The 14,340-nt window shown below is 44.5% G+C and overlaps 1 protein-coding gene across 1 annotated transcript; it reads right to left on the reverse strand.

Moving 5' to 3' along the window:
- Positions 1-592: 592 nt before the first annotated feature.
- hesx1 (HESX homeobox 1) lies at positions 593-2,321 on the reverse strand. The gene is made up of 4 exons (XM_060835850.1): positions 2,135-2,321; positions 1,694-1,875; positions 841-942; positions 593-724 (listed from the first exon to the last, which is right to left on the reverse strand). Exons 1-4 carry the CDS (start codon positions 2,319-2,321, stop codon positions 593-595), a joined length of 603 nt encoding a protein of 200 aa, XP_060691833.1.
- Between the last annotated feature and the right edge of the window lie 12,019 nt (positions 2,322-14,340).

Here is a 14,340-nt window from a genome sequence, read left to right on the forward strand (position 1 = left end):
TGTGTGTTGTGTGATTTTTAACTTTGTACACCCCAGTCCAACACCTGCGTCTCCAAATCATGACTACCCTCTGTGGTATTATCCATACAAAGCCTCAAAACAGCTTCATTTTGCACCCAGGCACCATCATGAGAATTTCCAGCAAGAACCAATGAACTCTGATCAGACAACATTCACTCAACTTTGCTCTCCCTACTCCAAAATGCTGAATTGTTTTACCCTTACTAATTAGGTAGTTGTAAACAGCTACTCAGCCCATATAATGGGTGGCACGGTGACAGAGTTAGCACTGCTGCCTCACAGTGCCAGAGACCCGGGTTCAATTCTTGCCTCAGGTGTGGAGTTTGCACACCTGTGTCTACGTGGGTTTCCTCCCACAGTCCTTAAAACGTGTAAGTTAGGTGAATTGGCCATGCTAAATTGCCCATAGTATTAGGTGAAGGGGTAAGTGTAGGGGAATGGGTCTGGGTGGGTTGCTCTTCGGAGGGTTGGTGTGGACTTGTTGGGCTGAAGGGCTTGTTTCCACAATGTAATCTAATCTAATAGACTTCTGCCTTCCTGGTCCTTCGGTTTCAAACTATAAAATGGAGCATCAATGATCGAGTCCCTCTAGCTGGGTGCCAGCTTTCTGTACAGGTGAATTTATCAGTGCATTTTTCACCATCAGAAACTGAGACTCTCGATGAGATCTTTTCAGCTTTGCACGGCGATTCTGGAACCAGATCTGAAATATTGAGGATATCAAAATGAGAGTTTTAAAATTTTAGCAACAGGATATAAATGCAACAGGCAAATTAATTGGCATGAAATCTATTAACATTGGAGTTCTCAGGTCATTACCTGAATTCGGTCTTCATCTAAAGCCAGTTTCTGAGCAAGTTCTTCACGAACATCAATCCCTGGATAACAATTTAGCTGAAATTCTTCTTCTAATACTTCAATCTGAGAAAATAATTAAAACTCATCAATTCAGACCACGGCCAATGGAGTCACTTGCTGAAACAGAGTCTGCATTTTAAAATTAGATAGTTGAAGGGTACAATTAAACTACATGCAGAACATACCGCAGAGAACAATTAAACTCAATGGTACTGATTCGATAACACCAGTTTCTGTACTGCTATATTCTGTAAAGTTCCGTTCCCTGCTTTCCCTTCTTATCCCATCCCACCCCGCTGTACATCTTACCACTCGTTACTTTCGGGCAAGGATAATCATTCTTTCAACTGAGAGGATTCTGTAGCATGTTAGGTGAGAAACTCATACTTGCACAAAACGTTTTAGTCTGTTCTGATCTATTGAATATAAAAATGTACAGCAAGCCTTATATTGGTTTCTGCATAACACGGATCAGTTCTTTTCAGACATAACCAGCGAGTTACATTAATTAGAATAACGCTTCATTAACTAATTAGAATAACTTGTTCAAAATTAGACATTTTCCAACTCATGGGAATTAGAGACTGTAATTGGAGATGCAACATTTCCAGAGATGAATGGTTAAAATGGTGGGATTTTAATTATGTAGATTGAAGTCAAATTTCCAAAAGTAATAATGTTGAATCCTTATGTACAAAGGTGGGATTAAAGCCCGCTCGAAATGTTTTTGTGTTAACAAATGTAAATTGCGTGTTTTTTTTAAAAAGAAGCAACACTTTCGTGACGCGCATGTTAAGAAATAGCCACAAATGACCTGGTCCCTGCTAAATGCAGTCCTGGCTCTTCTCCCTCGGAACCAGTAACAGTTTGGCCGACTAGAGAAGCGATCCTCGCTCAGCCTTTCTGACTCGGGACAGCTCCTGTTTCCAACCTCCACTGGATTTGCCGACTCACTGAATCTCTCAGAGGCATCGGGACACGAGCTCCCTGGAAAAGCTAAGGGCAGAAAATCTGTTCAGCACTTATAACAGTTACATGGCAATACTTTTTAAAAGAGTACTTGTTCTCGGGCCAGATGTAATGGGCTGAATGGCCGCCTCCCGCAGCGTATCATCTGTGATTTCCGTATTTTATGCTTGTCTATTCACTCAATAATAAGCGCTAAGTACTAATGTACAGTACAGGCAAAAAAATTCCGAACAAATTGTGCAAAGATTTGAAATAATTGGTTATCGCTGATCTACATAAACTTTACCTGTAATGTTAAGCCATGATCGATGGGGAGTTAGAAGAGGCGCCGTCTCCTCGCTCCTATCCAACCCCAGAATACTCTCAATGGTGAATGGGCATTTTGAGGTTTGTCTCTCTGACGCCTTCGAAGTTTCTGAGAGTTGAGAGTGCGTTTTCACACCAGCGCCAGCACAGGAACCAAGCCGGGCCATTATCCTCCCTCTATGTTCAGGCGTAGCCCAATTCCTTCCATATACTGTATTAGTACAGACTTTCGACTTCATTAATTAAAACTGTGCAATTAGAAAGTTTTAGCATTTGAATGAAGATCTTTTCCCCCATTATCCCCTCAGCCCCCAATCGAGGCGGTAATTGTTTATTTTGTTGTCGAGTAATTAGGACTTAATAGGAGCAAGGGGGGGATGGGGGCAACAGTCTTATCTCCCTACCCCAGCGAACACCACTTTCTTCCAAATCCTTTAAAATCTCATCGTGGCAATTTACTTTGTTTAACACACACAGGAAATCAATTTTCAGTTCTGATTGGAAAACAAGAAAAAGTAGCAGAGTCTTTAGCCAAAGAATAATCTCGTTTAGGCGATTATCTTTCACCAGAGTGAAGGATAATCCTAATGAATATTCGGATAGTTGCATTCAGATCAACTGAAAACAAAAGTGCGGGCAGAAGACACGCTGTAAACGTTGTTAAAACTCTTATTGTTCGCATCTGCCTGGATTCACTCAGCGAAACAATCAGCGACTGACAACAACATTGGATTTATTCCTTTGAAATATTAAGTAATTCAGGGACACTTTATTCCAAAATTTGTCATAATCCTTTCTTGAATTAACTTTTTCTGTTTAGGAAATAATGAATAGGGTAATTTAGAACTAGTTTTCCTGATTTTAAACTATGATTAAAAACAATTGCAGAGAAATTGACGGCAAGAGATTTCACTCTTGGGTATTGGCTTCTTGAAAGTCAAATGCTTCCAAACTGAACAGTTCTGTTTTTAATCCCCAGCGTACAGTGTAAACCATACAACCCACATAAGGCTGCTGCTGATACATTTAACCATTTTCGATTTGCTCAAAGGAACTACCTGCAGGCGTGTCCATTCACCTCAGGCACAGCTCAGATATTGCTATTGAATTCAGCACAGTGACAAGTGCAGTGCTACCCAAGCTGTCTCTTGGCGCTATCAGGTTAACCTTTTTTTTCCCTAGCGCAGACCCGCATGGTTTGTAGAGTAGTGCTGGACTTCAGTTTCAAGTAACGGAGTCATCTGAGCAGAGTTTCGAAAGCTTGCGATTTTAGATAAACTTGTTGGACTAACACCTGGTGTAGTGTGACTTCTGACTTTGTCCACCCCAATCCAACACCGACACGTCCACATCATATATTCGAGTTGTCAAAGACTTGAGGTAATTTCCGCAGGACCTCAATGTCGAAATTGTGCGGTATTCCCAATGCAATTTACTTTTTGGGAATTGCCAGAGAAATCGAAAATCCCAATGAGCTCTTACGTGTCTGAAACAGTCTGAAAAAGCCCCTTAGATTTGGAAACTCAAGAGTTCCGGCTGGGTTATGGTTAGTAAGCAGGAAATATCACCATTAAAAACCTATTCGATCTCCTGGATTACTATCAAAACTGACTCCACAACCCCGCCCCACTGACTTCCCCAGCCCATTGCCCCATCAAACCCAAGCCACCAACCGCACCCCCTATAGAATTGACCACCCCTACACTTACCAGACTCAACACCTTCCTCAGAATTGACTCCCTGTCCCCGACCCTGGCAGGATACCCCCTGACTTGACACCCGCCTAAACCCAACGCTCTTTCACTTTCCTGGCACCTGTCCCACAGAGCATTTTCCTTTTCAAAATGAGAAATAAACATAGTTTGTTTGAGCTTCTGTGGTGCGAGAGTCCTAAATAGGTTCGTATCAGGAAATGAAAATTTGTTGCTGGTTAAAGCTTTAACCAGCATCACATTTTCAGCTGTGATCTGCAGACCTCACTTTTTACTTGTATCAGGAAATCCCTGGACAGGAATCGCCTGTTCAGAGATCACCTGAAGGTAAGTAGTTACTTATCAGTCCGTCAAATGGATGTTCGACCTTGATTGAAATTTCTGGGCCATTTTCCAGTTTGATTCTTCTTTGGAAATGAAGAGACATGGATAGTATTAATGCACTTGAGCAGAGGAAGTGATGTAGAATAACGGAATATTATTTGGTAGTACAGATTTTGAGTAGTGTTGAAAAAAAGTCATTTTGTAAAAGCTTTTCATCTTGCACTCGTCAGAACCATTCACAAGAGTGTCATTTTTTATCTCATTTTCATGCCAGCGTTAAGCTGGCCACATTGGTCATAAATCAAAAAGTGCGGTGCTGGAAAAGCACCGCAGGTCAGGCAGCATCCGAAGAGCAGGAGAGTTGACGTTTCGGTCATAAACCCTTCATCAGGAATGGACACTGGTCATAAGTTGACCATAACAATAAGTATATCCCACTGGCTGTTCACAGTAAGCAAAACAGGACAATCTCTCCACCCTGGAGGCTCCCTGACCTCATTCCTGATGAAGGGCTTTTGCCCGGGGAATGATTAAGTAGTAGTGTGGTCATAGAACAAAACTCAAAGAAAATGCTAATAGCTGCAGTGAAGAGTTATTGACAGAAAAATGGACAAGTCTGTCCAAAAGCAATATTAACAGGTTAAGTGAGTGGACTACAGCTCCACCTTCAACACCATAATCCCCTCCAGACTAACCTCAAAGCTCTGAGACCCAGATCTCTGCTCCGTCCTCAGCTTCCTGACCAATAGACATCAATCGGTGAAGATAGATGACTGCATTTCCTCCATGATTACCCTCAATGCTGGAACAACCACCACCCCCCCTAATTCTCAGCCCCCTACTGTACTCCCAGTACACCCATGACTGTGTAGCCAAATTCTGAACGAATGCTATTTACAAGTTTAGTAGGACAGACGACCGACTTGACACTGACATTTTTTACAAACACTCCGACTCCCACAGCTGCCTGGATTACACCTCTTCCCACCCTATCTCTTGCAAAAATGCCATCCCATATTCCCAATTCCTCCGCCTCTGCGTATCTGCTCCCAGGAGGACCTGTTCCACCACAGAACACACCAGATGGCCTCCTTCTTTAGAGACCTCAATTTCCCTTCCCACATGGTTAAAGATACCCTCCAACGCATCTCGTCCACATCCCGCACCTCCGCCCTCAGACTCCACCCCTCCAACCGTAACAAGGACAGAACGCCCCTGGTGCTCACCTTCCACCTACAAACCTTCGCATAAACCAAATCATTCACCGACATTTCCGCCACCTCCAAAAAGACCCTACCACCAGGGATATATTTCCCTCCCCACCCCTTTCCGCCTTCCGCAAAGACCGTTCCCTCCGTGACTACCTGGTCAGGTCCACGCTCCCCCCCCCCACCCTCCCATCCTGGCACTTTCCCCTGCCACCACAGGAACTATAAAACCTGTGCCCACACCTCCTCCCTCACCTCTATCCAAGGCCCTAAAGGAGCCTTCCACATCCATCAAAGTTTTACCTGCACATCCACTAATATCATTTATTGTATCCGTTGCTCCCGATGCGGTCTCCTCTACATTGGGGAGACTGGGCACCTCCTAGCAGAGCGCTTTAGGGAACATCTCCGAGACACCTGCACCAATCAACCACACCGCCCCCTGGCCCAACATTTCAACTCCCCCTCCCACTCTGCCGAGGACATGGAGGTCCTGGGCCTCCTTCACCGTGGCTCCCTCACCACCAGACGCCTGGAGGAAGAACGCCTCATCTTCCGCCTCGGAAAACTTCAACCCCAGGGCATCAATATGGACTTCAACAGCTTCCTCATTTCCACTTCACCCACCTCACCCTAGTTCCAAACTACCAGCTCAGCACTGTCCCCATGACTTGTCCAGACTTGTCCTACCTGCCTAGCTCCTTTTCCACCTATTCACTCCACCCTCTCCTCCCTGACCTATCACCTTCATCTCCTCCCCCACTCACCCATTGTACTCTATGCTACTCTCTCCCCACCCCCACCCTCCCCTAGCTTATCTCTCCACTCTGCAGGCACACTACCTTTATTCCTGAAGGGTTTTTGCCCAAAACGTCGATTTCGCTGCTCGTTGGATGTTGCCTGAACTGCTGTGGTCTTCCAGCACCACTGATCCAGATATCAAATAATGATGAGTCGCAATGCAGAAAGGAGATAGAGTGCTTGATGTCATGCTGCAATGATAACAACCTCTCTCTCAATGTCAGCAAAACAAAAGAACTGATCATTGACTTCAGAAAGCAAGGAGGAGAAATGGTCCCATCCACATCAGTGGAGTGGACGTTGAGAGGTTTGACAGTGTCAAGTTCCTAGGAGTCATAATATCCGACAACCTGTCCTTGACCTCCCATGTAGATGCAGTGGTCAAAAAGGTACAAAACCTCTTTTTCCTGAGATGGCATCCATAAGGACCTTCATCAACCTTTACACATGCATACTATCTGGGTGCATAATGGCCTGTTTTCACAACTGCTGTTCCCAGAACTGTAAGAAACTATACAAGGTTGTATGCAAAGCCCATGCCATCATGGAAGGTAACCTTCCATCCGTAGACACTTTTTGCTGCTGCAGCAAGGCAGACAGCATCATCAAAGATTTCTCCACCCCAGTAATGCTCTCCTACAACCCTTTCATCAGACAGAAGATACAGAAACTTGAACATCCACCAACAAGTTCAAGAACAGCTTCTTCCCTTCCATGATCAGACTGATGAATGGCACTCTCCAAATTCAAAGAGGCAGCATGGTGGCTCAGCAATTAGCACTGCTGCCTCATAGTGTCAGAGATCGGTTTCAATTCCAGCCTCGGGTGAGCAGAATGTGGGACTTCTGCCTTCCTAAGATACACAAAGCCAACACACCTGGTCATCCCATTGTGTCAGGTAACAGAACTTTGTGTGAGAACATCTCTAGCTATGTCGAGGACATCTTGAAACCCCTTGTACAGGGGAAACCCAACTTTTGTTGCAACACTACAGATTTCTTACAGAAACTCAGCACCCAGACAAGTCGAACCAGGAACATTCCTTGTCACAATGGACATTTTGACACTCTACACCAGCATCCCCCATGATGATGGCCTTGCTGTGACAGCCTCAGTACTCAATACCAACAACTGCCAATCTCTGAGCACCATGCTACTACTCCTCTGTTTCATCCTTGACCACAATGTTTTCACCTTTGAGAACCAGTTCTTCATTCAGACACATGGAACAGCCATGGGGAGAAAATTTGCACCCCAATATACCAACATTTTCATGCACAAGCTCAAGAAAGACTTCGTAGCTGCACAGGACCTCCAACCAGCACTATACATCAGATATATTGACAACATTTTCTTCCTCTGGACCCATGTCAAAGAGTCAATTAAACAACTGAACAGTGATATCAACAAGTTTCATCCCACCATCAGACTTACCATGGACTACTGTTTAGTATCTGCTCATTATTTGATGTATGCATCTCCATCAAGGATGGGCACCTTAGTACCTTACGCTACTGCAAACCCACGGGTAACCTCACGATGCTGCAATTCTCTAGCTTCCACCCTAAACATATTAAACAGCCATCCCCTATGGACAAGCCCTGCGCATACACAGGATCTAGTCAGATGAGAATGAACGCAATGTACACGTGAAGGTGCTGAAGGATGCCCTCATAAGAGCAGAGTATGATGCTCAACTATCAATCGCCAGTTTGATGTGCCACAGCAAGAAACATAATGACCTCCTCAGGAGACAGCCAAACACAGGATGCAACCAATATGGTACACTTCATTGTCCTGTACTTCCTGGGAGCGGAAAAACTATGCCATGTTCTTCGTAGCCTGCAAAACATTATTGATGAGGATGAGTACCTCACCAAGACCTTCCCTACGCACCACTTCTTGCCTCTAAACAACTGCCAAATCTTAAACAGATCATTGTTCACAGCAAACTGCCCAGCCTTCAGACAACATCAACCATGACACCATACAACTCTGTAATGGCAACCACTGCAAAATGTGTCAGATAGTCAACATTACACGTGGGGATATCAGCCACCAGGTACATGGCAGGTATTCAAGTGATTTGGCCAACATTGTCTATCTCATAAACTGCAGGCAAGGATGCCCCAAGGCATGTTATGTTGGCAAGACTAAGCAGATGCTACAACAATGGATGAATGGACACCGCGCGACAATAGCCAGATCGGGATGTTCCCTCCCAAACAGGGAACAGTTTAGCGGTCAGTGACAATCAGCCTCAGAACTTCAGGTGACCACCCACTAATATGGACTCCAGGATATGTAACAATACAGAGGCTGTTAGCCAAGTTTGGGACCCAAGAAGATGGCCTCAACCAGGACCTTGGGTTCATATCACACTACAGGCGACCTCATACATATATAGCACACACACACACACTCATGCAGACTATGTCTCATACACATGCTTTCTCTCAGACACACACACATTTATCTGTAAGAATAATAGGATGGTTACAGGAGGAGATTTTAACTTTCCAAACATAGACTGGGACTGCCATTGCGTTAAGGGTTTAGATGGAGAGGAATTTGTTAAGTGTGTACAAGACAATTTACTGATTCAGTACGTGGATGTACCTACTGGAGAAGGTGCAAAACTTGACCTACTCTTGGGAAATAAGGCAGGGCAGGTGACTGAGGTGTCCGTAAGGGAGCACTTTGGGGCCAGCGACCATAATTCTAATAGTTTTGAAATAGTGATGGAAAAGGATAGCCCAGATCTAAAAGTTGAAGTTCTAAATTGGAGAAAGACCAATTTTGACAGTATTAGGCAAGAACTTCAAAAGCTAATTGGATGCAGATGTTCGCAGGTAAAGGGATGGCTGGAAAATGGGAAGCCTTCAGAAATGAGATAATGAAAGTCAAAAAACAATATATTCCTGTTACGGTGAAAGGAGAGGCTGGTAGGTAAAGGGAATGCTGGATGACTAAAGAAATTGAGGGTTTGGTTAAGAAAACGAAGGGAGCATATGTCAGATATAGACAGGACAAATCAGGAAGTAAATCAGGAGGGCAAAAAGGGGACATGAGAGAGCTTTGGCAGATAGAGCTAAGGACCAAAGGGTTTTTACAAATACATTAAGGACAAAAGGGTAACTAGGAAGAGAATATTGCCCCTCAAAGATCAGCAAGGTGGCCTTTGTGTGGAACCACAGGAGATGACGGAGATACTAAACCAGTATTTTGCATCAGTATTTACTGTGGAAAAGGACCTGGAAGATATAGACTGTAGAGAAATAGATGGTGACATCTTGAAAAATGTCCATATCACAGAGGAGGAAGTGCTGGATGTCTTGAAATGCATAAAAGCGGATAAATCCCCAGGACCAACTCCTCCTCCCACTCTGCCGAGAACATGCAGAACCTGGGCCTCCTCCATCGCCACTCCCTCACCACCCGATGCCTGGAGAAAGAATTCCTTATCTTCCGCCTCGAGACCCTTCAACCCCAGGGCATCAATGTGGGCTTCACCAGTTTCCTCATTTTCCCTCTATCCACCTTACCCCAGTTCCAATCTTCCAGCTCAGCACCGCGCTCATAACTTGTCCCACCTGTCAATCTTACTTCTCACCTATCTGCTCCACTCTCCTCTCCCACCTATCACCTTTACCACCACCTCCATCCACCCCTGCACTGTCAGCTATCTTCTCCCCAGCCCCACCCCCTCCCATTTATTTCTCGACCCCCGAGGCTCCCAGCCTCATTCCTGATGAAGGGCTCCAGCCCGAAATATTGATTCTCCTGCTTCTCGAATGCTGCCTGACCTGGTTAAGGATAGTCAGCATGGTTTTGCGCATGGGAAATCATGTCTCACAAACTTAATTGAGTTTTTTGCAGAAGTAACAAAGAAGATTGATGAGGCAGAGTGGTAGATGTGATCTATATGGACTTCAGTAAGGCTTTTGACAAGGTTCCCCATGGGACACTGGTTAGCAAGGTTAGATCTCATGGAATACGGGGAGAACTAGCCATTTGGATAGAGAACTGGCTCAAAGGTAGAAGACAGAGGGTGGTGGTGGAGGGTTGTTTTTCTGACTGGAGGCCTGTGACCAGTGGAGTGCAAGGATCGGTGCTGGGTCCACTATTTTTCATCATTTATATAAATGATTTGAATGCGAACAAAGGAGACATAGTTAGTACGCTTGCAGATGACACCAAAACTGGAGGTGTAGTTGACAGCAAAGAAGGTTACCTCAGATTAGAACAGGACCTTGACCAGATGGGCAAATGGGCTGAGGAGTGGTAGATGGAGTTTAATTCAGATAAATGTGAGGTGCTGCATTTTGGGAAAGCAAATCTTAGCAAGACTTATACACTTAATGGTAAGGTCCTGGGGAGTGTTGCTGAACAAAGAGACCTTGGAGGGCAGGTTCATAGCTCCTTGAAAGTGGAAGTCACAGGTAGATAGGATAGTGAAGGCGTTTGGTATGCTTTCCTTTATTGGTCAGAGTATTGAGTACGGGAGTTGGGAGGTCATGTTGCAGCTGTACAGGACATTGGTTAGGCCACTTGTGGAATATTGCGTGCAATTCTGATCTCCTTCCTATCGGAAGGAAGTTGTGAAACTTGAAAGGATTCAGAAAAAATTTACAAGAATGTTGCCAGTGTTGGAGGATTTGAGCTATAGTGCGAGGCTGAACAGGCTAGGGCTGTTTTCCCTGAAGCATCGGAGGCTGAAGGGTGACTTTCTAGAGGTTAACAAAATTATGAGGGGCATGGATAGGGTAAATAGGCAGTCTTTTCCCTGGAGTGGGGGCAGAACTAGAGGGCATAGGTTTAGGATGAGAGAGAAAAGACATAAAAGAGACCTAAGGGGCAACCTTTCATGCAGAGGGTGGTAAGTGAATGGAATGAGCTGCCAGAGGGTGGCATGGTGGCTCAGTGGTTAGCACTGCTGCCTCACAGCACCAGGATCCCATTTTCAAACCCAGCCTTGGGTGACTGTCTGTGTGGAGTTTGCCCATTCTCCCCGTGTCTCCGTGGGTTTCCTCCCACAAGTCCTAAGATGTGCAGGTCAGGTGAATTGGCCACGCTAAATTGCCCATAGGTGCATTGGCTGGAGAGAGTTGGGAGTGGGTGGGTTACTCTCCGGAGGGTCAGTGTGGACTTGTTGGGCCGAAGGGCCTGTTTCCATACTGTAGGGAATCTAAAAAAAAAGTGGTGGAGGCTGTTACAATTGCAACATTTAAAAGGCATATGGATGGGCATATGAATAGGAAGGGTTTGGAAGGATATGGGCCGGGTGCTGGCAGGTGGGACTAGACTGAGTTGGGATATATGATCGACATGGATGAATTGGACTGAAGGAGAACCCCCAGCTTTGTGGAGTCACTCCACAATCACCTGATGATGGAGCAGCGCTCCGAAACCTAATGCTTCCAATTAAACCTGTTGAACTATAACCTGGTGTTGTGTGATATATAACTTTGTACACTCCAGTCCAACACCGGCATCTCCATATTTGAAACAAAAATCTTGAGGACCTTGACATGGTGAATGGCAAAACAATGTTTCCCCTGTCTGAGGAATTTAGAACACAGGATCAGAATAGAGCAGCTTCTCCACTCAAAGGATGGAAAATTTTGCAATTCTCTAACACAAAAAGCAATGGATGCTCAGTTATTGGATATAGCCAAGACATGTTTACAGGTTTTAGGGCATCTATAGAATAAGAGATATGGGGTAGTAAAGGAAGGTGAGAAGTATCAACTTGGCTAGGACTACTCCAGTACAGATGAGTTTTCAAAACTTTCACAGAATGTATAAGTTTATTACAAAATTTAAAGAATAAGCCAAAAAAGAGAGAAACAGTTGATAGACAAAGGAATGGTTAATAGTCAGTCTAGGGGAATGAATAGCTGCTGATGGGGATAATTAGCAGCTGACAATAAGTACTGTAATTTGTGGTATTAGCACTTATGGTTCTCAAGTGGAAAATGAGGTGCTATTCTTCCAGCTTGCGTATCTTCGCTGGAGCACTACAACAAGCCTGAGACAGGGATGTTGGCTACGGTACATGTGTTGAAGCAGCAGGCAACTGGAAACTCAGGATCTTTTTTACAGACAGACGTGGATGTTCTGCAAAGCAGTCACCCAGCCTGCGCTTTAGATCAATCTCCGATTGGGCACTTTTGTGATTGGTTTCTTAAAAGTCATGGTAATTTACTATCGTTTCCAGATATCTCCTGACCCATTCTCTAAGATTTGTCACCTGAGGAACCATCCTTTTCTTTATGTTTTTTGCCTCTTTTACTAACTTCATGGCTCTCCACTATGATAATTTGATACCAAAGATAATATACTGTCTCCTTATAACTAATTGATACATTTCAGTTTTCTGGAGAGTTCAAGAGCATATCAAAACATTTTAGTTAACGTAACTATTTGTTAATGTGTCACATCATAGTTTTGAACTGAATTGATTTCGCTGTATTGTCATATGTACTCAAATGAGTAATGAAAAGTTATGCATCGTCACTTACAGCACCATCCTAGTTACAAAGGTAGGTAGGTACAATCCTTACTTGCAGAATAGAGAAATGAAGAAATAGAGAAAAAAAACTTACATTACAGCTATACACAGTATGACCATAGATCAGAGTCAAAACATGTGGCGCTGGAAAAGCACAGCAGGTCAGGCAGCATCCGAGGAGTAGGAAAGTCAACATTTCAGGCATAAGCCCTTCACCTGCAGTCCTCACTTTCTCATAACCATAGATCAGGTAAACAAGAAGCAAAATTAAAAAGACAGCCTCTCTCCAACGTCTCTCTCTGCAGCAAACCAAGGCAGAGAGCCTCCACGTGACCTGACTACTGGCTGCAGACACCCGCCACACTGGGCTGCTGTCACCGTTGTCGCTGCTCTGGCTGCTGGTCACTGGCGTTCCTGCTGACTGGTGAAGCCACTTCAGAGGCCAAGGTTGGGTATCTGATGCTGAGAGAAGGCAGGAGAGAGGGAGGAGGGAGAGGAAAAGAACAGGTGGAGTGGAGGAGCTCCAGCAGGAGCATCCTACTCTGCCGCCATCTCACTGTCACTGTTGCTGCTTGGAACAAGTTAACGAAAAAAATCACTACCTTTGATCTCCAGAGAAACGTAGTAACGAAAATTCTCATTCGGCCTCACCACTCTCAGAAATCATTCCTGATGAAGGGCTTTTGCCCGAAACGTCGAATTTCCTGTTCCTTGGATGCTGCCTGACCTGCTGCGCATTAACCAGCAACACATTTTCAGCTCTGATCTCCAGCATCTGCAGACCTCACTTTTTACTATTATAAAGAATTATGTAGAATTCATTACAGAATTTTATTCTAAGGTAATGCATGCATATGGGCCTAATACACACTTGAAAATTAAAGTAACTGTTTCTCTTTGAAGCACCACAAGTTACAAACAAAGCCAATTAAAACACAAAACAGTCTCTTCAAACTAAGGATGGTCCACTTTAAAGGTTTAAAGTAGGTTATTAAAAAAAGTCTCTTCCACTGGTGAATTTACTTTAGCTTGAGGCCATATGGTTCACCTCAACCAACAGCAGAAATGTAGCCATAGACAAAGGTTCAGTGTCTTCTATTGACCAGTTCATATAGTCATAGAGATGTACAGCATGGAAACAGACCCTTCGGTTCAACCCGTCCATGCCGACCAGATATCCCAATTAAATGTAGCCCCACCTGCCAGCACCCGGCCCATATCCTTCCAAACCCTTCCTATTCATATACCCGTCCAGATGCCTTTTAAATGTTGCAATAGTACTAGCCTCCACTAGTTCGTCTGGCAGCTCATTCCATACACGTACCACCCTCTGAGTGAAAAAGCTGCCCCTTAGGTCTCTTTTATATCTTTCCCCTCTCACCCTAAACCTATGCCCTCTAGTTGTGGGATGAAGGGCTTGTCATATGAGGAAATGTTGAGGACTCTGGGTCTGTACTCAGTGGAATATAGGATGGCGAGGGATTAGGATGATCATTGGAACATACAGAATACTGAGGGCCCTGGATACAGTAGATGTGGAGAATCAAGAGCACAGCATGAGAGTGAAGGGACTACATTTTAGAACTAAGATGAGGAGAAATTTTTTCAACCAGAGGGTGATGAATCT

The sequence above is a fragment of the Hemiscyllium ocellatum genome, chromosome 14 (genome assembly GCF_020745735.1).
Source record: "Hemiscyllium ocellatum isolate sHemOce1 chromosome 14, sHemOce1.pat.X.cur, whole genome shotgun sequence".
Taxonomy (NCBI): domain Eukaryota; kingdom Metazoa; phylum Chordata; class Chondrichthyes; order Orectolobiformes; family Hemiscylliidae; genus Hemiscyllium; species Hemiscyllium ocellatum.

Excerpts from the sequence above, each read along its gene's own strand:
- hesx1 (XM_060835850.1), bottom strand. The coding sequence starts at position 2,321 with ATGGCCCGGCTTGGTTCCTGTGCTGGCGCTGGTGTGAAAACGCACTCT. Across the intron at positions 943-1,693 it reads CTGCATTTAGCAGGGACCAG|ATTGAAGTATTAGAAGAAGA; the intron begins GTCATTTGTGGC and ends TTATTTTCTCAG. Across the intron at positions 725-840 it reads TAGATGAAGACCGAATTCAG|ATCTGGTTCCAGAATCGCCG; the intron begins GTAATGACCTGA and ends TCAATATTTCAG.